We start from the raw sequence: 24,735 nt of genomic DNA, 5'->3' as shown, positions 1-24,735 counted from the left end.
CAGAAGAAGTCTGTTTGAAAGCCTAAAAAAAAATCTATCATGAGAAACAAATACTTTCAAATGAGTCTTATAAGTTTGAAGCAGATTGATTAATCGTATCTTTTTTCAGCTCTGAACAAAAACATAAGTAAAAGCGTCAGTTTCAATTTACTTTGTGCGATACGCAGAACGGCTTGGCGGTCGGGGGGGGGGGGGGGGGGGGGGGGGGGGGGGTTGAACCGGCCGAAACCGATCCCCTCTGTCCCCCATAGCTGACAAGCCTCAAATTTAATTTATAATTAAATAACAGTTTGAGAAAACAAATCCGGAACCATTTTATAAAGAGGGAAAAACAACATTATAAAAAATTGCGTATCAAATGAGAAATGGTGAGGGAAAATCATAAGCCGGCTGGGCATGGAATGCCCCATATATGTACGTAAATACATATTTACATTATCGTGGTCGACCGAAAGTTTTCATTACGCTGGCCACGCAATCACGTAAGCGTTTCTCGGATGATCGACATTGAAAAAATTCGTTTGTCTCGACGCATCGCATAAGCATCACAGTGAAATTGGCAGCAAGTCGATTCAAGCAAAATCGAATTTGTGTTGGCCAATCAGACAGAAGCTTTAGCGAGAAAATAATTGTTTTCTCATCTATCTTTCATATGATTGGTTTACTCACATTCAACTTGACTCGCTGTGTGCATGAGATGAAGCGAATTGCTCCCAACTTCACTGCGACGCTTACATCCCAGGACATCGCCTGACGCACTTAGTACCCCTAAGATCTGTGCCGCCAAGTATCGCGTGCTGCGTCCTATAATCCTACAAGTGTGTGTCAATACGTATTTGTTATTTGCAGTAGTTAATGCAGTGCGATTGGCATTTACATACATAAGCCTAAACTCTACACCCGGCGTTACCTCCTCGTCATCTCCATCAAACGCGTGCCAAACATCGCGGGTCAACGCATTACCTCAAGGTAAGTTTTGTTCAGGCATATACTTAAGAGAGCCGTACATTTGGTACTGGTAGATACCTTCTAGGCTTGGGACAGACGTGAAAGAAATGAGGCTAAAGCTACCATCCAGAGTTAGTAGCCAAACGTGTTGTCGTTGATGAAAATGAGGCAACAAATCCCGGCAATGGATAAGCAATTTCTAAATATTATAGAAAGCTAATATTTTTAGAATTATAGATACAAATCTTTATCGCGTCGTCCTATTTAAAAGAAGTTCAGCACGTTCAGCTGCTCTGAAGCTTTAGCTTCATGTGAAAGAATTACACTTCAAAATTTGAATTGACTTTTGGAAAACAGAAGAATTTACTATTTGTTAGCGTTTCGTTTTTCTCAGCCTTGTATAAAAAATTTTAATTTTTATCACAGATGGCATCTGAGAATAATGATTATAAGTTGGTCAAGTTCATTGATGATAAAGACAACCAAAATATTGATTTCGTTCCTGCGATCAATTACACTCAATTTACATATATTTTATCTATACATATAAAAACTCGAATTTTCTTTCCACATTAATTATTTCATGCTCAATTTAGTTTAGTGTGTCCATTATTTGTATTTCCATAGAAACAACTACTTACCAAGTGACAGCCTCTGAGATATTACTCACTTTTACCGCACAATAGTTGATAAATTGTTCGCAAAAACATCCTTTCTTCTGAGAATGTAATGTTTGAAAAATTTTGATACTTTAAACCTGCCCCAGAATTATTCAGAAGATCAACTTATAATTTCACAGAGAAGTTCTATCATGTACAATAAACAATTCCATGTGGGCTTTTTTGAATCCAATACGTACATCTCAATGGATTATGTTCCTAATTGAAAAAAAAAATGTATGAGAATTTTTTTGAGAAAATTACTCTTTGGAAAATTACTGTTCCACATATTTTTACTGAATAATCCTCACGTAAATTTACTATTCCATCATTTTGACTGCTAATAAAATTGAGAAGGCTGTACCTGAAGTGATTAATTGGTTTGTGCCATATTTGCCTTCTAAAACCTTTTTCATCCATTTTGATTCGTAGAACGAATTCTTAAGGGTTATTCAAATCATTTTTGAAATTAGGCTTTTGACCTTTGTTTTGTAAATATAAACTTCACTACTCCAACTCATGTGTTGAAAACAATATTTCTGAAAAAAAAGTTTGAACACTACGCTTCATCCCTAAGTGGAAGGCGACTCGTCTGGAAAACCTGAAAATTTTTACAGAATTTACAGATTTCGTAAGCCTTGTCCATGAAATTGAGATGCTATCACCGTCACAATTTTTCTTCTCTTCTTGACGATTATAAGTGTATTGAATATTTGTTGATTGTCACATGCATTCAGTAGTATGAGAAGATGTCTAAATGTTCTACAGACTCGTTTCTATAGAACTATTTTTCTACAGAAAGAAATTCGACATTCGCTTCAGAAACAATCCTGCATGAATTATTGTACAGCAGAATTATTCTACAGAATAATTTTCTACGGAACGTTTTATAGTTTTACACATCCAAATCAATACCCGTTCAACTCAACACACATTCAGTACAAATAATTTGAATTAAATAAGATCAAATTAAATGGAATTGAATTACATCAAATCAAAATGTACGAAATTGGCGATTAAATGTATGATTTTGACGATTCGAGGATTGCTCTAAATGTGCATAAACAAAGAGCCAGAAAATTTCACGGAATTCTGCGAGAAGAATTGACTAGGCACCCTGTAATAAATAATAATAACTATTGATTTTATTTGTACACTTTACAGTTCTGAGTGACAGCTGTTCGAGTTCCGATGAAAGTATTCCTTCGGATATGCAAAAGATTCCAAAGAAATATCTTATGAAATCCAAACTGTCAAATAAAGCAGAGGTATTTCTTCTTCTTAATAAATATTAAGCTCTATGTAGTACTGTTATGTGGTATGGGTTATATATTCATATTTTCAATTTGACAACAGATAAAGAAATCAAAGACTGGACTGCATCAAGAGAAACGCACTTCCAGGGTTGAGCGACCTAATACTACACTGGTATCGTCTACTAGTAATACAGATAAGGCTGACAACAGGCCTTCCTTAAAACCTCCTGCAAAGCAATCTGCTATTACTGGAGAACAGGCTGAAAATGCTTTATTAAAAAAAAATTCCCAGACCCCCTGAAAACGTATCAGCACAATTCGAGGGAGACGGTACTAAGTTTATCATGTACCTGTGTCAATATTTTTGATAATATGCCTATTCGAATATTTTTATAACTTGAATACTATGTTTAGATATTCAGACCGTTATGATAAAGTTGTTTCGGAGTTTGTCTCGTCAGCAGTAAGATACAGCATCTGAGGTCCGAGAACTAAAAATTTGCCTTAACTCGTTCATGGCCAAAATTGATCTAAGCAATGGCGGAAATTATGCACAGCAGCGAAACAATGAAAACCAAGACTGTGAAACACTAGTTGAAAGCATCAACTTAGATTTACCTCTACAAAATATCATATATTTTGAAGAATTCGATGAAAAAATGAAAATTACAAACTTCCGCCAGCAGCTGGTGAGTTACCATACGATCATGGATGAAATCTCTTGAATATTGAACTTAGTTCATGTTTCGACTCTCATTTACGGTGCACCAATTTTTTCCCCAGAAAAGAGAGATTGCGCCTATGGTTGATCCGAAAGTAATTCTAGTACGCATCTCACTTATATCATCAAAAAATACATGTCGAGAGATCTAATTCGAAGTTATACAGCGGTGAAGAAAGTTGATGGGAAGCATGTCTTCAAATCAACAACTTTCTGTTCCTGCATACAAGGTAAGGAGGTGTTTTCTTTTGTTGTCATTTTCGACTCTCCTCCTATTGTAACGGATCATGATATTCAGGTCAACCCGCCCTACTGCTTGTCGTGTCACATTATTCATTCACGGTGTTCAGCAACAGGTTGATTTTTGAAAATCTAAACGTCTTAGGGATTTCCATTTCACAAGGAAGGCCCACGGAATTTTAAAAAATTTATTAATTTCACTGGGACATGCTAATTCAAATTAAATTGTCGATGCATTTGGACGTTCAGTCGCTGGTCACCCTACATCACTATAGCCATGTTCATGAATTACTGCAACATTTTTTAAAACTCTGTATATAAGGTTTCTGTTTTCATACTCGCGAAATGATTAATTTTTATGTACTAAATTTGAGTTTTTACAGTACCTGGTAATACTTTCTCAAGCTTCAAATTCTTTGCTGGTATAATGCCCCCCATGTCATATTTTTACCTTCACATGCAATATGAAAGCGTCTTTTACATCATGATCTATTTCAGAAGTTGTTACGAAGGAATATGGAAGAAACCCAAAAAACTCTCCGGTGAATGATAGAAAATTCTACGATACTATCGGATCTGTTATAAACAGTACGAAGGATTGGGAGGGGAAACGGTTGGAAAGGAAAATGAAGAAAAAACCTGAAACTGTGACTAATAACGCAGCACCTACCGATGAGTGATTAATGCACATAAACAATATCTCATTTTTCATTTTCATGATGATTTTTTATTTTACTAGTTTTTGTCAGGTGCTAAATTCACCAGAATTGAAACTTCAGGCCCTAATTTCAATTGAGATGGAAGATAGCAATCAATTCTTTTGTCCATATATATTATGTTTAAATTAACGTACTAAAGATAAGCGATAACCTCTGATTAGGTGTGATTATTAGTATGCAATATTCCAAACATTACAAAAGTGTTTGACAAAAGAAATCTTATTCTTCGAAATGATGATAGAACTAACAATGAAAATAATTTGTGTTTTCGCGTTTATTGTACTTTAATGACGCTTTACAAATATAAATATTAATGTAAATATAGATATAAAATAAACGAGAGTAAAAGCTTGCGCCAGAGTATGCTGAAGAAAAAATGAAAGGAGAAACGATAAAAAAAATCGATAAGATGGATACAGGGAAAATAAACGGTCGAATTAACGAATGAATAGGTAACACGATGATCTGAAAGTCAAAAATTATAAGCAAAAAAAAAATTTTTTTTTTGTCGCTTAAAGAAGCAACACCGATTATCTTCCATTGATAAAGAAAGAAAATCAAGAAGAGAAAAATGACAGTATATTGAAATGATAAACCAAACGAATTTGAAAATTCTGTTACGTCCGACGTCCCGCCTCACCTCTCTCACACCTTCCTCGACGCTTGTCTTTACCTGCTATTCCCACACTCCATATCTTGTCATCCTATTTCCATCTTGGCTTACACCACTCGATATCGCCCTTACCTTGCTATTTCGATCCCCCTCTACCCTGGATCCTCTCTCCTTTTCTCATGCAAAAGACTCATTCTTATTCCAGCGCTCTTACCTCTTACATTCAACTTCAACTCCCGTTCCCCAAAACCATTGCCTCAACTACTCCTCATCGACTTCACTCAATTTCCAAATCGAAATAAAAGTTATAATCATTCTCTAATTACTGTTCTTTCCCTTCCGTTCCCTGAACGAAAACGGCGACGACTACGAACCAACAAAAATAGCACCCGAACCGACACCATCGGGTGGGTACATGGACTGCCGTCCCCCTGTACCGTAACAATTCAATTGAAAGGTAAAATGGAAAAACAATAAACAATAATAAGTACGAAACAAGAAGAGAAAAAATTCTTTTCAAAATAACGTTGTTCTTTGCCGTAAAATTATGTATGTGATATGTAACTATTGCAATAGAAATATTACTAATAACCGTTGTATATTATATAATTAGTGAAGTGTTAAAGATTTACCAGTATTGATTCACTTGACTTGATCGCTATCTTTCATCTCAATTGAAACTTAATTTTTTAATGTTGTTAATTTCCAGTAAAATACTACTATAATTGAGATATGATTTAACTTTTATTGAATTTTCTAAGCTATGATATCTAAAGAGGCAGAGGCTGCAAATGAAGATAATTGATGTACTGGGTGTTTCAGAATCCGGGAAAAATATGTTGCATGCTCAATCTTTATCAACATTGTTTTCTTTTAATTCCATGTAATCATAAGTGACGCTACGGCATTTTTACGTTAGAAAAATTGCTCACTTGATGTTTCTTATTGGGTGGAAATTATGAACACAAATTTATTGTTGTTATCAAATATTATATTAATAATATTAATTAGGTCATAACAATTTAATAAATTAGAAACCACATTTTTATACAAACGAGGAATATTGAAACGACACTAATGTCTGTTATTTTAAAATGTTTAAAAAAAAACTGTCCTTTTTTTTTAATGATTGATAATTTTTTTCTGAAATACTAATTGAAAAGAAAATTCATCAAATGTCAAAACTCTTTTTTTTCTGTAAAACTCAGATTCTTAGTTCACCAAATTATTAACAGTAATAATATCTTTTTTACAATTTCTACCAAATAAACGTTTGGAAAGCAATTTCTCCGACATTAAAACAAAATTGCATCACCCAGGATTCTATGGATCAACGAACGACAAAAAAATTCGGAAATGAAAAAGAAATGCAATTCCAATATTAACCAGGATTGACTTTATACAACATTCATTTCGAGTTCTGAAACACCTTGTCTGAAAGATTTGATATTATGTTCTAGCGGAATATACATTTATTTTTGCTCTATTTTTCAATGTCAAACAAAACAAATACTAAGAACTTAGGTAAATACCAAAAGCGGTTTACTGTTATTCGAGTTTAGATTTTATTGTTGGCAATAATGTCTTATGTAGAAGTTTGATAATTTAAGTAAGTTCATATGTACAATTGATTTTAAGGATACGTGAAATTTAATATTTCAAGTAAGTATTTATTTCGAGGTTAAGATGTAGCGTGTAGTGTTCGTCTGAATTTAAGAGCAATAAGTTTTCGATGCAAAGAAATATATAACATAACCAGCATAACTGATTTGAGTGATTGTGAGTTTATTTCGCAAAAAACTGATTTACAATCTCAGAAACATTTTAAACTGTTATAAAAACACAAAAAGGAGAAGATATATAGTAAATATAAATGCTATTTAATAAAGAAAAGATTATGAACAAATATATCAACCCTGTGTGTAAAATCTTGGGCTAACCCTCTTCGTCTCCCAATTAAGCTCCTTGGTGTGAAGCACTATAAGCATCTCTAGGAGAGAGCAGAGGAAAGTGGGCAGCTCAGCTGAATATTAAGATTTATTTTATTTCCTCCTCAACAATATTTGCCCCTTTAACTCTGGACAAAGATTTGAGAAAAAAAAACACATCAATTTTCAGCTGAGTAGCCCACGTTGCCCCCGCTCTCCGCTAAATGTTGGCCCTAATAGGCGTGTTAATGTATAAAACATTAAAAAACAATCGTAGTCATATACTACGAAAATATAGAGTGAAATTTTTCGTAGAATGGCAAGAACGTTTTTATCAATATTTTGACCAGTACTTCTATACAGTGTGATTATGGACAACTCAGAATCAGAATAGAATATTTCTGTTGTTTTTTTGTTTTTCTCAGTATTAATTTGTTCGGGAGTCAATATTATCATGACACAGAGTTTGAAGCTACATGGCTAAAAAATTTCAAAGAGGAGTTATTTCTTTCTGCTTCAGAGCTATAAACCATGTGTCGTTGTCAGTTCAAAGGTCGTCCTGACCAGAAACTGATCACGATCACACAGCACCTTAATCAGGACCTAATCAAAAACCCCGAATCCAGGCCTGATGAACGAACCTGACGACAGCCAGATCAGCTGGTCCTTGTTATACCGTGTGTCCACGAGGAAAGTACGCACCTTATGCACATGCGTCAAGTCGTTCGAATTCAATTGGTCGACGGTTACCGCCTGATTGAGCAGCCGAGGTAATACCAATCGCAACTGTCAGCAAATGTCCCTAGGAGCCCACAGTTGCACACAGTTAACGGTGGGCTCACAGGAACATTTTCGGACAGTCGCGATTGGTATTATTGCCTCGGCTGCTCAATCAGGCGGTAACTGTCGGCCAATAAAATTCGAACGAGTTGACGCATGCGCATAGGTAATCTGCATGTGCAAGGTAATCTGATCATAATCACCTGATGTGAGCCTGACCGGGCAATCCCCGAACGGGCCTGATCAACAACGCGCGAAGGGGGCCTGATCGGGCAGCCTGATCAGGCCCATGTGGAACGCTGCGTTACATGCGAGGTCAGGGCCGGATACCGTCACCTGATGTGAGTCTGATCAGGCAGTAGGGAAAACATGATCGGGGCCTGATCACTGCCTGACTAAAATTTCTACTCGGGGAGGCGGTGTGTTTATTCTTATTTCTTATCCAGTTGCTAATTTTATTTTGTTAATTTGTACTACCTTGGTCTTGTAGTCGTTAATCTGTAATTTGGCGTTAATATTATTAATAATATCGATTATTTCGTACGGCCCGCGGTAGTGATCGTCGAGTTTTGTCCTCGTCTCGTTTATTAGATACACCTAGTCACCGGCTTGAAAAGAACGCTCGTTTACATTTTTGTGGTGCTGTTTTTTAGATTTACTTTTAGCGTTTTTACTGTTATTTATCGCGTCGTTCCTGGTTTCTCGTAGTTTTGTGACGATTTCGCGTAAATAGTCTTCGTATGTCGCGGTCTCGGTCTGACGTCTGTTAATGTTAGAGGGCAGTCTGGCCACGGAACCAAAGATCAATTCGTGTGGGGTAAATCCAGTGCTTTCGTGGACATAGGTATTGTAGGATAACATCGCAAGTATGACCCACTTGTCCCAGTCGCTTTTGTTCCGAATGTAATGTTTCAAATATTCGATGAGAACGTGATGACTACGTTCGAGGGAGCCGTTGGACTGCGGGTGGTATGCCGTCGTCTTTATTTGTTTGATTCTAAAAACTTTGGCCAGTTCCGTTATAACTGGGCTCAGGAAATTAGGACCCTGGTCGGTCAGAATTGAAAGTGGAGCTCCGGATGTGCAGATGAATTTTTCTGCCAGAGCCTTCGCGATAGTTTTCGAAGACGTTTCTTTCAGGGGTATTGCTGTCGAATATTTTGTCAAGTTATCTTGGATCGTCAATAGGTACTTATTGCCTGAGGCTGTTGTTGGTAAGGGCCCTACTATGTCCAAAGAAATTTCTTCAAAAGCTGTCGTCGGTGTGTCGGTGATGAGCATTGGCAATTTAGTCTTATTTCCAACAATCTTTTTCCGTTGGCAGCTGTCGCACTCTCGTATGAATCGGTTAATATCTAGTTTCATGTTAGGCCAAAAATAAAGGTTACGGATTCTTTTGAAAGTTTTTGTGACGCCTTTGTGACCTCCTATTACGGAGCTGTGATTCTTCTGAATTATCTCTTCGCGCTGTTCAGGTGGAGGTGTGTTAATCTCGCCAAGGCATATTGTTACTATAATTTCTGATTCATTAAATATCTCTCGACTCACATTTTTGATTGCTAGCCAATGTAATTTATCGAAGTTGCTGCCTATTTTTGAAATCAAGAATGATTTGATATTTTTTGTGAACAGTATTTCTCGCAGAGTGAGTAATGTCGCGCGTAATGTCTGTAACGTCGTGCGATTGCAGTATTTCTCTGTTGTAATGAGGCTGAAAATGAATATTTTCTTCATTGGTGAAATGATCACTGATTTTACTTCTGGTTCCTGTGCTCGTAGCGTTTCTGAGTTTAAATATCCAATGTCTAGTAATTGTTTGCCAACCCCCTTTCTTAAAATGCAATCTGCAGACATACAGTGTACGTAATTATCTTGCATCATTAAGATTTTAGGATATGAATTGTCAGGATAATGAATTGTACACTGGGTAAATGAACGTGAACGTTTATTTTAAGATAAGAAAAAGGGAACGATATAGTTATAAAGAAATTGAAAATGTTTGGCGCAGAGATGTTGCCTCTCATAAGGCCGGCAGCGAACTGCTCTCACTTCGCCCCTCTCCATGTACTTGCGATCGCAGCGCTCTCGGTCCCCGCAGGGCCGTCACAAAAATTTCTAGGCCACGTTTTACATTCGGCCATTCCTGACCTTTCTGACGTCCCCGGCAGAACCAAACTTGAACATAGAGTACAGGATCGTCGATACATAGATAAACAACTAAAACTAATTTTTATCTCGCTTTTACAGAGATTGAACAAAGAATATTTTCTCTGACTTATACTATGAGCATTTAACAAGGAATATACATTTTTTTTTTTTCTTAAACTATTACACTCGTCGCCACGGCCGCATATTCGCCGCTTGCCAGACACCACTATAAGGCCGCTGGGTATTTTGAAACCCGTCCACATCTGTGACCTTATATCTATCGTTCTCGAGTTTTTTGGCGACCTTGTACGGACCCTTAAACGCAGGTTTGAGCTTATGTGCTGCTCCGGTCGTACTGTTGAAATTCTTAATCAAGACTAGGTCTCCTACGGAATACTCGTGCGCTTCTTTGCGCTTTTTATCAGCGTATGTCTTATTGTACGTTTGCGAACTCAAAATTCTATTAGCGGCACGCTCTCTGATCTCGTCTAGATCCGCTCTTTCTGGCTCTTTTTCGTCGCATACGTAATCGCGTAAATTATCAACGTTTTTCTCGCGTTGTTTTATACCGAATAACAACCGGCTTGGTGTCTCGTCCGTAACTTTACTCGCGGAATTATTCAACGCATACTCTACGTCCCCGATGACCTTATATCAATACTTGCCCGCGGAATTCTCTGAGAGTTTGGCTAACATCGGCGTTAGAGTCCGGTTGACCCTTTCTACTTGGCCATTGGCTTGCGGTGAGCCCGTCGCGATCTTAATGTGCTGAATTCCGTTTTGTTTCATGAACTCTTCAAAATCTGTGCTCGTAAAGCAACTACCTCTATCGGTAATAAGCGTTTTTGGTCGTGAATAATGCTCGAAATATTGTTGCAAACTGTTAATCGCCTCCTTACTAGACGTTGTTTTCGTCGGATAAAGTTTTACAAATTTTGTGAAAGAGTCGATTACAACCAACAGATGCTGCTTGACTAGATGCTTCTTATCTATTGGCCCCAAATGATCGGCGTGTATGGTACCGAAAGGAACATTGCCTTTGGGAATCGAATGAATCTGGCCTTCGACTTTCCCGCTGACTGGTGAAAACGTAATGCACTTAAGGCAATTTTTAATGTGACTATCTACTTTCTCGCGAAGCTTTGGGAACCAATAATTCTTGAGAATCGCTGGAGACGACTTTTCGGCACCAAGATGACCGAACTCGTCATGATACTTATACAAGACGTTTCTCTCCATTTGTTCCGGCACGTAAAACAACAACTTTTCTCCATATTTACGGTATACGAGGCCGTTTCTCATCTCATAAAACTTACTTTCCGATCGTTCAAGTTCAGCGTGAATCTCGACAATTCTTGGACCTTGCGCCTGACATACTGTAACGTTCCATTCGAAAGGATTTTCTTCGATTATCCCGATAGTTCGACTGAGGGCGTCCACGTGACGCATACGTGTACCCGCTCGGTATTCTAACTCGTAATCGTAATTGAGCAAAACGAGTGCCCATCGCTCCACTCTTCTGTTTACGTCTTTCTTTTTGAGCGTCATCGTAACGGCATTACAATCGGTCATAATCTTAAATTTTAATCCCTGAAGATAAATACGGAATCTTTCCAAGGCATAGACGATCGCGAGGGTTTCGAGTTCGAAACTGTGTAATCTCGATTCGCTTTCTGTCGTCCGTCTCGAATAATAAAATACCGGATGCATTTTACCGTCGGTTTTCTTCTGCATAAGTACGGCCCCAAACCCCGCCGAACTCGCATCACAATGCAATTCTGTGTAGTCGTTTGGGTTGTAAACCGCTAAAATCGGAGCTTCTGTGAGTTTCACTTTGAGTGTTTCAAAAGCGCGGTACTCCGTTTTCCCAAAACAAAACGTCGCGTTCGCTTTCGTCAGATCATAAAGGGGTTTTGCAATTGCCGCGAAGTTTGCGATAAATTTTCTGAAGTACGAGCAAAGCCCGAGGAAGCTACGCACGTCACGAGCGCTTCCGGGAATCGGAAATCTTTCGACTGCTTCGATACCGTTTTTCGTCGGTTTTACGCCCTGCTCCGAAACCATATACCCCAAGTATGCTACTTCCGTCTGAAGAAAAAAACACTTGTCGAGTCGCAACTCCAAGAGGTTATCCGAAAGCGTCTTAAATACTCGCTCGAGAATCTCTAGTGGTGATCGTCTGGGTAGCCACCAGGATATCGTCTACATAAATTGTCATATCACCGGCTCTCGTAAATTCGGTAAAAATGCTATTAATATACCGCTGAAATGTCGCCGGCGCTGTGCGAAGCCCAAAAGGCATTCTCAACCATTCGTATTGGTCTAATGGAGTTACGAACGACGTGTACTTAACGGATTCTGGCGCTACTCGAACATGATGGAACCCGTCCTTCAAATCTAACAGTGTAAAATACTTCTTGCCCCCTACAATCGCCAATTGATCCTCGATAAGAGGTACCGGATAATTATCTCTCGCGGTCGCTTCGTTGAGGACTCTAAAGTCCACGCACATCCGCAATTTTCCGTTTTTCTTCTTCGTCAAAACGATCGGTGACGCAAACTCGGAATCACTATTCTGTATGTACTTTTTCTCTAGCAACTCGTCTAAAATTACCTGCAACTTTTGTTTTTCGTCATGCGCGAGCTTACGCGGAGTGCAGTGAAATGGCTGCGGATTGTCTAGGCGTAATCTTAACTCCGCTTTCGTTTTCGGCTCCGTAGGCCTCGGATAATCGACATACAACTCCTGAAAACTTTTCTCTAGCTCGACTCTCGCCTCGTAAGGTACTTTTGAATTTACTCGCAAACTATCGATCAAGAGACTCTCGTCGTTAGTCATGTTAATGTTCATAATCTCGCGCCACGCGCTCTCGTCAACAGGCAACGTCAATCGGATTCCGAATTTACTCAATATATCGCGGCCCAGTAAAGCTGGTGTCAACGCGGTCTCCTCCGGAACGACATAAGACCGGAGATTTTCTTTTGATACGTCCCCGATTGAAACAGTCGCGTAGACTTTTCCCGAAAAATTGAGTTGTACTCTCTTACACCCGCAATACTCACGATCTGTCGAATCTAATGGGAGAAGCCCTTGTTTCTCGATGGAACGTTCTTTCACGAAGCTAATCGGGCTACCTGTATCGAGAAGCGTATCCAAACACAACACTCGCTGAACACTAGTGTCCTTAATTTCGTACGTGACGATCTTTCGGTGTTCGACGCTGTCTTCTTCGGCAGGATCCTCGTAGACGTTGGATACTTGCCGCGATGCCTCCTTCGTTCCTTTGGTAGGGCAATCCATTGCCTGGTGTCCCATCTCTCCGCACGTGAAACAGGATCCTCGTTCTCTCTTCGGTCTAGGACAATCGTTTGCGATGTGCCCCGTTTTGTTACAATTGTAACACTTAATCGACTTCTCACTGGTTCCTACTCTCGTCGATGTCTTAATCGTTTTCGTTTCCGATTTTGTTTTATCGGCTGACTTTTCTGCTGTCGACTTCTCGGTTGTAGTTTTCTCTCCGTGCTGTGCGTCTTTTCTACCGACACGAGACGTAAGAGAGATCTTACAGAAACCGTTGAGCAAATCTTTTATCGTATTAAAGTTTTGCATGCGGGCCTGATTCCTCAACGTTTGATCAGGGATCCCGTCAACCAAATAATCCAACAAATCGGCGTCTTCGACCGGCACCAGATTACCCAGAATGAGTTTCTCGTGGTAATAATTGTTGAACGATTCGTTTGTTTGCCACGTCCTCAACTCGAACTTCCTGAGCCGGTCGACTTTACTCGGTCGCTGATCGAATGCATCCTTCATTGCTTCGAGCAATTCGTCGAGTGTCATCTCCGTGTACTCCGATCTTGAACGAAACAATCTATCCGCTTTCGCCTTAAGCTTGGAGCTGATAATAATCTTCATGATCGCATCGTCATCTGCGAAAAGTCTCTTGACCAGTCGAACTTGCTTTTCCCATTCCTCGAAGTAGCGATTTGTACCGTCAAACTCGCCTAACAATTCTCCGATACCTTTAACGTCTGCTCGTAACGATGACGGCGCCACATGCTCCTCTTCCTTTCGACGTCTTCGTAAATCATCGTTGAGATTTCTGTTCGCTGGGACGTTTCCAGGATTGCGCACGTTTACCACGTCGAGTTCACGCTGAGCTACTAGCGCTTCTCGTCGCGCTACGTCTCTTTCTCGACGGGTGACCTCGAGTTCTTGCCGCAACAATTCGTTTCGTTCACGCTCCAACCGAAGTCGTGCGTTCTCGTCACTCGTATCGTCGTTGGAAAATTCACCCATCCAGCTGCCTTCTGGATCCGCTTCCATTAATCTGGCAATCAACTGTGATTTTGTCCCCGTTGTCACTAAATCGCGCTCATCTAATTTTTCTTTCAGCTGCTGCACCGTGAATTTACTCGCGGCGGTCTCCATGGTACAAGCGCGGACGATTGTTCAGTACTGCGGTTCAAAATTTTTTTCGACTCGTAACACAACACGCACGACAGTATTAACGACTAAATTGGATCGCGTTATTTATCATAAATGCCGTGAGCAGCAATTCTCTCATAAATGTCGATCGCGTCACACACGAATCGACTCGTATAGATTAAACATAACATAAGCACCGTATCGGCTGTTCGTCACGACGCACCGAACTGTTTACCCGCTGCGTCCGGTAGATGTCAGCACTACACTCTCGACCGTCGGTAACTTACCGGACTTCGCGACGTGCCACGCGGAGAAACTTCTCGAACGACGCCTCTTCACGACCGTTACAACGCGCACACGACTAAAATGGCGGATAACGAACTTTCTCGATCTTCGACACACGAACGAGCCCGTCTCGTCACTATCACGCCCGAAATGTTTCACTTAATGTTTTTCTTTTCTCTCACAGTATCGTCAGACCCCGATTGAACATAACTCGGTAACATAAATTCGATGCTGTGGCTCACAACATAAATCATAAATCGTAACTGAGCACACGCTGCCGTTTCACGTAAAATTGTCTATTCGTAACACTCGTTCCTCTTTGTGGCGTTGCACGTTCCTCACTGATCCCACTTCTGAATTTTAGGATATGAATTGTCAGGATAATGAATTGTACACTGGGTAAATGAACGTGAACGTTTATTTTAAGATAAGAAAAAGGGAACGATATAGTTATAAAGAAATTGAAAATGTTTGGCGCAGAGATGTTGCCTCTCATAAGGCCGGCATCGAACTGCTCTCACTTCGCCCCTCTCCATGTACTTGCGATCGCAGCGCTCTCGGTCCCCGCAGGGCCGTCACAAAAATTTCTAGGCCACGTTTTACAAGATGTCGTCGTTTCTTTCGAATATGTTTGTCAGCTGTAGTGGTGCGTTGACGGGATCATGTTGCCGAGGCTGAAAATGAGAGCAGGCGGGTGTGGGTGCAGCATGATTCCGGTTATCAGCTATGACGTCGGCATCAGGTGGGCCTGTAGCACACTCGAATGTGTTGTGTGTCGCTTCGTTTGATTTGTATCGTTTCAGCTGCGCGTTACTTGTCGTTTGTTCTGGTAAGTCTATAATGTCATTGTTCGAGTCGGGTACGGCGTTTTGATTTCTTTCGAACAAGCAAATATTGAGTTGAACATCTCAGTGTCGGAAAATGTGGTAGATCATTATTTTGACGATCTTCCAGTCTAAGCTATCTAGTCCGCAGCCTAATTTTGGTATTGAGAGTGTCTGGCAGTTTTCTGAATTTAATTTTAATGCTAAGGTTCGTAGAGTTCTATACATGTCGGGGTACGTAGGTTTTTTATCGCTGTTTGGTTATCATATTGAAAATCTTGACATCGTTGTACCGTGTTACTATTACGTCTCCGATGTTACGGGAATATGATTTGATCGTGTCGCGATTTATGATGTTGCGCCGTATCATTTCTTGAGCAATTTCGCATCCTATCAAACAGTCGGCTGGTATACAATGTGCCATGTTGTCATTTCGTGTGAATATGTCTTCTTCTGTTTCAGTAATGTTTTGTGGTTTGTGTGTTACAGTCGCGTCATGCTCGATTACGAGTTGTTCGAATGATGGGATAGTTTCGATAGGGCGAAGTGTAGTAATGATAGGTCTTGTTCCTAACGCAGTAACAGCAGAAGGGGTTTTCGTTTTTAATTTTTTCTTTTCTATTGCTGAGGTTGAATTTTCGCTGAGTTTATGTTTTGTTGATTTCTGTTGTTCGTAGTATCTGTTATGGTCAGATTCAGAGTTAAGGTCAGACGAACCTACTTCGTTAGCGTGGCGGTTATTTGAGGGGGAGTGAGGATCAGCTGAGATGACCTGTGGTTCAGTCTTTCTCGGCCGAAGATCGTAGGAATGAGATCGAGTGCGACTGGTGTTTGCTATAATATCGTCTTGAGGTACAGGTAGGATATTACTTGTTTGTTGGTGAGTAGGATCGTATTTCTCGGTAGTTTTGTGTTGGTCGGAGTTTAAAGGGGCGTTCGTGGACAGGTAGTCGTGTTTCTTCTTTATTTTGGCGTTAATGATTGGAAAACTATCTGTAGTTGTGTCGGATATATCTGTTGTATTGAAACTATCGTTATCGTCTGTCGTCATAGGTAGAGCAGTCGTAGCGTAAGTGGGGACTCGTTTGGACAAAGGTACATCATCTAATGTTTCGTTATCTGTGGATGAATCTGTTATTGTTTTATTATTGTATGTGAAACGTTTATTTCTTTTGGATTTATTACGTAGCCTTCGGGTCAATGGCGAATCATCATCCGACTCTTTGGGTAGATCGTCGTCGCTTGAAGTGCAATTGGGAATGTAATTACGTTTCGCGGGTTTTTGGTAGGCTGTTAATCGGTTTCCGAGAGGTATGTTGTCCATGGGGATATCTGTAGTTGAGTCGGGGTCGCGGTCGGAATTCGTGGTACAGGATGACATTTCCGAGTTCGAGTAGGGCTTCTGACGTTTTTTTGGTTCGGGGTTTGGCGATTCGTCAGTACTCGGTCGTGGACGACGAGGAAATTGGTGGGTTTCTTTTTTGTGTTTCAGAAAATTTGGGTAAATGGTAGGTCTGAGTTACCACTGCGCTGACGTTTAATTGGTAAAACTTGTATTGTATCGACCGGATTACGTGATAGTGCAGCCGCGTTCGCATTTTTTATACCCTTCTTGTGTTTCCATGTGTAGTCGTATTCTGCTAACTTTACGCCGGTTCGGCCTAAACGTGAATTAATATCTTTCGCGTTATTCAAGTATAGGAGGGGTTTGTGGTCTGTCACAAGGATAAATTTATGACCGTACAAGTATGGTCTGAAGTGTTGAATTGCGTCTTCAACGGCTAGTAATTCGTTGTCAATCACGGAGTAGTTAGTCTCGGCTTTCTTTAGTGTGCGCGACATGTAAGCGATTGGGAGATCATTGCCGATTTTGCCTTGGCTGAGGACGGCGCCAATAGCATATTGAGATGCGTCGGTTGTCAGGATGAATGTTTCGTCGAATTTTGGATATTGTAAAACGGGTGCTTCACAAATAACGTCACGCAATGATTCGAAAGCCAATTGTTGTTCTGGCGTCCAGAGGAATTTAATTTCTTTCTTCAATAATCCTGTGAGAGGCTTAGCGATTCTGGCGAAGTTATTAATGAAACGTCTGTAGTAACCGATTAATCCGAGGAATTGTTTTATTTGTTTCGTCGTCTTTGGGGTTGGATAGTCCTTAACGGCAGATATTTTGTTCGGGTCGGGTCTAACACCGTTTTCGCTTATTATGTGGCCTAGGTACGCCACTTCTTTTCGTAAGAACTGGCATTTTTCGGTTTGCAGTATTAAGTTTGCTGTCTGGAGTCGTTCTGCTAGTTTCTTGAATGTAATTTCGTGTTCTGTTAGATTTCGCGCATGAACAACAATATTGTCCAAATAGACAAAGGCGATGTTTCCGTCTAATCCCGATAAAACTTGGTCCATGATCCTTTGGAAGGTCGCAGGTGCGTTTTTCAAACCGAACGGCATTCTGTTAAATTCGTAGTGACCTTTCGGTGTAGAAAATGCGATTTTATGGCTGTCGGATGGATGCATAGGGATTTGGTGGAAACCGGATGCGAGATCAAAGATGTAGAAGTATTTACCGTTACCTAGTTGATCCAGGATGTCCGTAATGTTTGAGAGTGGGTATGCGTCACCGATAGTTTTGTCGTTCAGTTTCCTAAAATCTATCACCATTCTCCATCGTCTGTTACCGTCTGCGTCGGGTTTTTTCGGTGCTACCCAGACGGGTGAGTTGTATGGTGACGTTGAGGATTTTATAATGTCTTGCTGTAGGAGTTTTGATACCTGTCCTTTTATTTCGTCTTTGTGTATCGTTGGGAATCGGTATTGTTTAACGTTGATCGGGGTATCGTCTGTCGTTGGGATTGAGTGGAAAGCTTCAGAAGTTTTTGGTAGCAGGTCACCCGGTAGATAGAAAAGGTGGTTGTACGTGGTTGTTCATTCGATGACTGATTTTCTTTCTTCACTGTTTAAATCCGTAAGGTTCAGTGTATTGGTGAGGGATTGTTTGCGTGAGGATGCAGTATTAGTGCTGGTTGGTATGGAGTCGGGTTGTGTTGCTGATTTGTTGATGTGGAGTATATTCCGGATCAGATGTGTGGTGGTATTAGTATTTTGGGCGGTGCTGTTGTATATGGTAACCGCGATGTCAGTTTTGGCGAATGTTGTTGCGATTGTTCGGATGATTAATTCCCATTTGGCTTTGCCTGATTCATTAGTTAAGTTCGGTATCGAGATACACGTAATGTGATCTTGTATGAGTTTATTTATTACGTCGTTGACAGAATTGTAGATATCTTCGATATTTGGTTCACTATAGTAGGCGTCTGTGACTATTGCGTGGTATACGAGTCGTTGTGAATCGAGCATTGTGTCTTTAATCGTTTTACCGACTGTCCGGTTTTTAAGATACGATATTAATTCGTATTCATTTAGGCCAAATGAATTTAGGATTTGACTGGAGTTGCCGCGAATGATACAAAATGTTTTAGGTATAAAGTGTAGTATTGCATCTGGGGCGTGGGTTATGTCGTCGTCGGTGAAGGAAAGTGCACTATCTGTAACTGGCTGCAGTTTTACCGTTGGTATGTTTATCTCGACGGCTGATTCGTTTGTGTTAATTGCGTACGTACATGCGATACCATTCCTATTAGTTACCATCGCTCTACCGCATGGATCTTATCCCCTAGTATAACGTTATCGATATATCCATGTGTTAGTTCCGTATTTGTGATTCTTAACGGTATAACCTGTGCCGTACGTAGTGGGAATGGTAGTATTAGTAGTTGTAACGTGGTGTGGATTCGTATGCGGGCTATAATTGTTGAATGGGAATACAGATTTATCAAGGGTTAGCGTTCCGGCGCTGTATGATATAGTGGCTCTCTCATTTTTTAGTAAAGGTTGTCCGAGGATACCGTCGTAGCTGATTGGGAATTTGTCGGAAACAATGTAAAAGTCGTGGTCACTGTTGTTCATTCGCAGTATTATTTTGGCCAATGTCTTTATGCTACCGTTAGTTATACCTGGCAACGTTATAGGTGTGATGTTGCACTGCATTTCGGGTTTTAGGCAGCTTAGTTTGATTATATTGATATCAGAACCCGTATCGATGATGAATTTGTAATCAGTTTTTAGTTCGAGAGCGCTCATTGTAACGACTAATTGTTGTTCTGTGTTTGGTTTTGAAGTAATTGTTGCACGGATGCGGTTGAGTTTTGTACGGAGCGCTGTGGGGGAATCTCGTCCGTCGGCGCGTTCTCCCGACGGGCAACGTTGGAGTTTAAATGACTTTCATAGTTTACTGGGGTTTGGTTTCGTGCGTTGTTGTGAGCTCGAGTCCTGCAATCATTTATTAGATGACCAACGCGTTTACAATAATTACAACTTAGGGAGCTGTCGTAACGGTTTTGTCCAGCGGTGTAAGTCGGTTGGTTTTGTGAGCGTGTTTGATCGAATATAAGTCTTCGGCAGTCTCTCTGTGTGTGGCCCCGGCGGTTACAGTAGTAACAGATCGTATCTGGTCTGGTGTTTTGGAATGTCTGTGGTTGTGTATTGGGAGGAGCGGCACATGTCTTGGTTGCGGGATTGTTTTGTGGGGGGGGGGGGGGGGGATTATTTTGCATCAGTTGTGGGAGGCTACCAGTGTTTTGCCATAACGTGATTCTACGTTTCAATTCTCTTTGTTCTGTGATTGCGGCTTCTATAGCATTTTTTAAGGATGTAGGGTGTAAACTTGCTATTCTCGGTTCTAGTTCCGGCCTTAGTCCACGAACAAAACATTTTAAGGCATCGAGACTCGTTGCTTCGACCAAACCTCATGCATTTTCAGCACTGTATTGTTCTCTGATTGCAGCCGCAGTTTTAAAAATAATTTCTTTTGTACGCGAGCCGTACCTTAATGAAGTTTCATTTATGCCCTGTCTGAGTGTTGTCAATTCAGCCTGCCACACGGAGATTGTATTACTGGGATCGAATTCTAGCGCAAGTCGGTTCAAGAGATCATCAATGTGATCAAAAGTTTGATTACTGACTAAAAAGTCTGCGTCGCCTGTTAGTTTTGTAGTCAGTAATTTTACAAGAAGTAGATGTTCCGGAGGCCTGACGAGTGACAGTCTAAGTCGGCAATCTCGTGAAAATTTATCGAATGTAATTTAGTCCCATCGAAAGTGGGTACCGGTTTAACAGCATCGTCGGCTGATAGTTTTGCAATGTCTGAGTTATTAGAGTTCCGGTTTAGTGTACTGGAGTTCGTATCGTTATCGCCTGGCATTATGATAGTCTCGATCGAAAGTCTTGGTCTGAATATGTATTCCTAGTTAGGTAAACTTACAAAAAGATGATAGAACTTAGAGAAGGTGACATGGCACAGGAGTGATATATCTTGGGGTGTTGTCGTCGTGGGTCTGCGTTGTACTGGGTGTCGTGAAGAATGAAGGTGTCCAGTTAAACAGGGATAAAATCCTCGTTGTAGCAGCAGGAAATAGCTAATTGTTGGATTCAGATGAATCTTTGTGGGGCAGATGCCTTTGAGGTTCAGCAGGAAGCAGCAGCTCAGTAGTTTTGGCGTTTGTGTGATTCTGAGATTGTTGGTTATTGCCAGATTGGAATCGGCGGAAGTACGTCGTAAATAGAATATGACTTTCTTAAAGGTATCGTCAATACTGTCACAAGTTTCGAAGAGTTTCGGTGTCACGTAGCGTCAATTCTGTGTTTATTTCACAAAATTCGTAAAATTTGAAACGGATCACACAACTTTTTGAATTCACGAGTAGTCGTAGAGCAGGAACAAAATATGTCGATGAGGTGTCAAAATTACGGCCGCTATTTATACTAAATTTGGATCAGGTGTCGACGCTGTGTTGTCTACTCCTGCGTGACGGCTCGTCCGTGTTGCCTCTTGTTGATGTACGTGTCCTAATCCTCTAGCTTCACACAGGTGAGGCTCTTGACGTCATACTCATGTACGTCTAGCTGACTGGCAGGTCAGCTGACCGGTACAGTATATTTTCGGAGGAAGTTCGATTTTTCACAGGAGACGTGATAAAAATACTAATTTTTTTCGATAAAAATTGACTAATGAAAATTCATTATTCGCACAATTGTTATACATCTGTTTTTAGAATATCGTAAAGGGTGAAGAAAAAAAAAAAAAAAAAAGTAGCGAGCATCGAGATTCGATCCAGCGACCTTGAGGTTATGAAGTAGAGCGCTTTCCCGCCACACGCTCTTCGAAAATTTTTCAGAATTGGCTGAAAAGCGCGTCTTACTACTTGCACCTGTTACAGTGTTAGTCATGGCCTACAACATGAGAAATATCGATTGAATCGGTGGGGGGAAGTTGGTGGGTCCCCTTGTAAGCAAAGCGAGAATTTTGCGCTACCAGTTACAAAAATTCCACAGATCTCATTGACTCTCAGATCACGAAGTGCTTAGATTCTAGCTCATCCCTAACGATTAACGTAACGCTAAATGCCCGCAGTATTAGAACAATGGTTGGCCGTAGGACTCGCTGGTGCTCCGCAGCTCGTCAGTCGCGTGGCGACAGCTTCACGGTGCAGCGAGGCACTGGAATTTTGCAAGTAGGCTACGGCTCGCTATCTAGCAGCGGGAATCTCGTCCGCCTCGGTTTCTCTCGTGGCGAAAGCTCTACGTTATCGCTTTCTTCGTAGTCTCGCATGAAGACCTCTGCTCGCGGTAGCAGTTTCACTTAAGTCGTCCTTCCTGCAAAGATTTGCGCCACTGGATGTCACGTGACCTTATCGAATGCCGCGGAATTCGCGCTTAGTTTCGTACATGTTCGAAAACAAAAATAAGCAAAAACACTCAAATATAGCTCATTCGCGAGCCTGCCAAGTGTCCCTTCTCGGAGTTTTCGATGCGTAACCCTCGTCCTAGCGCTCTTTTCCTACTCTGTCTGCAAATTTCACCATGATTTCTCTAATTGTAACTTCCGTCCAAGGTCCGGGGAGCCGTTTATGACGTGCATCGAAAATACCGCATAACAATCCCAATACCTTGGACCATGTCAGTTTAAACTGTCATTTTATGATATTAATATATTTTCAATTTCAAAACAAAATTTCATTGTATTTCGTACTGGAGAGCTTAACTCAAGAAATATTGCGTAATTTCTACATTTAGTATAATCATCAGAAAGTTGAATAGACATCTCTCATTCGGATGATTAAGTGAACGAAATTTCGCGAAGATGGATGAAAACCTCATGAAAACTTCTGAAATGAAGAAAAATTCACGTACACTTCAATTCATTAACAATAATCCCATATGCTTTAACAGATCAAAGTACCACATGCCGCAGTAGCCCGAACAGTACAAAAAACCGTTCCTGAGTATGTATAATGTGATAATTTCTTGTCAGTAAAATTTGAGTTTATTGACATTGCAAATAATTGAAGAGAATCTTCCCGAAGGTATCAGATCGTACCGAATGATTTGTGAAGTTATTCACACTACATGTTTCAGATTTTCGGATTGGGATAAAATGACGTTACTCCTTACCTCATGGAACATATTTCTCTATATACATTGATATTTATTGTTGAATTTGTGAGACATTGATTTTTAGGATTGAACACTATTTGAGATATAAATGAAAGTAATAAATGTCATATTTGAGGAAAATTACAATAAATTTTGGTTATATTATAGGTGGTCCGAGGAACTAGACTCGTCCTTACCCTTTTTCATAAAAAAAAATAGGCCCACCAAAGTTCACCGCGTTTTTCAAACATTTTTCCAAGATCTTGACTCCTTTATGAAAGTTCATTTCTTCATTTTCGACGAAATACTCACTTACGCCAGGTATTTCCCTTGTGTTCGATGAAGTTTTATTTGACCAGGAAACTTAAGTTCAAAGAATAGATGGTAATTCGACAGAAGCAGATAAAATAAATAGAGCATATGAATTGTCATTTATCTTCGATTTCCATATAAAGTAAATTACTACAAACGAATTATCATCCATTCAACTTTTTGGCGAATAAAACAAATATCACCGGTTGCCATGTAATAAGTTGCGTAGTTTTTAAATGTTCTGGTATTAAGCATTTACTTGTAGTAAATGATGTATACTTTATCCTAATAAATAATAACTGGAAAAACAAAATTATTACATAGAATAATTCTTTATCTTCTATCACCATATTCTATTTCTTTGTTTTAGGTTTATGACTAATGTGTGGGCTATGTTTGCTGTTGTATTTCTTGCAATCTACACTGCCAATTTGGCAGCGTTCATGATCACCCGAGAAGAGTTTCACGAGTTCACTGGCGTCGACGATCACCGACTAGCGAAACCATTTTCACATAAGCCTATGTTCAAGTTTGGGACCATTCCTTGGAGCCATACAGACAGCACAATATCCAAATACTTTAGAGAAATGCATGCCTATATGAAAGCCTTTAACAAGACTACCGTGTCTGAGGGAATTGAAGCTGTGATCAGTGGGTGAGTAAACTGACTTTTGTATTAAAATTATTTACTACTACATTATAATATTTTTTTTCATGACTGACACGTCTAAAGAACTGGTTATCATGTAATCTGGCGCAACAATGACTCAGAGAATCAATCTGATGTTAGCGGTCAACAAGTAAGTTTCCCTGAGTTGGGTAAAAAAGAATACAAGTTTTTAGGTTATCAAATTGATAATCATTCATTTTTCAACTCCTAAACTACTTTTCTACATATTCACCTTGGACTTCAGTACATTTTTCATATCGGTCATACAGTTTCAACAAACTTTGTTCAAAAGAAAGCGTGTGCTGTTTTCGGAACCATGACTTTACCGTCGTCTTGACTTCTTCGTTCAGAGCCAGGTACTGCAATTAATGCAGATCAATATAGTCAAGTTTCAACTAAAGTTAGAGATACAATCAAACGGAAAAGTCCTGGTAACTTGTCAAGAAAAGTCTTGCTTTTTCACGAAAATGCTCGTCCTCATTCGGCTGTAAAAGTAAAAACTTTGTTGGAAAAATTCAAATGGGAAGCTTTCGGCCATCTACCAGACTCTCCAGACCTTGCACCCGGTGATTACTACCTTTTTCCACGGTTAAAAGTATGTTTGTGTGGCCAGCACTTCGGTAGTAACAAAGAAGTCAAGACAGAGGTCAAGTCGTGGCTGCGAAAACAGGACACACTTTTGTGTAGAAAAGTAGTTCAACAATAAGAGTTG

General features: G+C 40.1%; 1 protein-coding gene across 1 annotated transcript in view; it reads left to right on the top strand.

Annotated features, from left to right (window-relative positions):
- LOC124406401 (glutamate receptor ionotropic, NMDA 2B-like) overlaps positions 1-24,021 on the top strand; it is a 491,146-nt gene extending 467,125 nt beyond the window's left edge. The window contains 1 exon segment of the mRNA XM_046881810.1: positions 23,724-24,021. Within this exon segment, the coding sequence (XP_046737766.1) occupies positions 23,724-24,021 (298 nt within the window).
- Positions 24,022-24,735: the final 714 nt, after the last annotated feature.

This window comes from Diprion similis, chromosome 5 (genome assembly GCF_021155765.1).
Source record: "Diprion similis isolate iyDipSimi1 chromosome 5, iyDipSimi1.1, whole genome shotgun sequence".
Classification (NCBI taxonomy): domain Eukaryota; kingdom Metazoa; phylum Arthropoda; class Insecta; order Hymenoptera; family Diprionidae; genus Diprion; species Diprion similis.
Note: the sequence above shows the minus strand (reverse complement) of the source record. Positions and strands in the feature narration are given on the sequence as shown.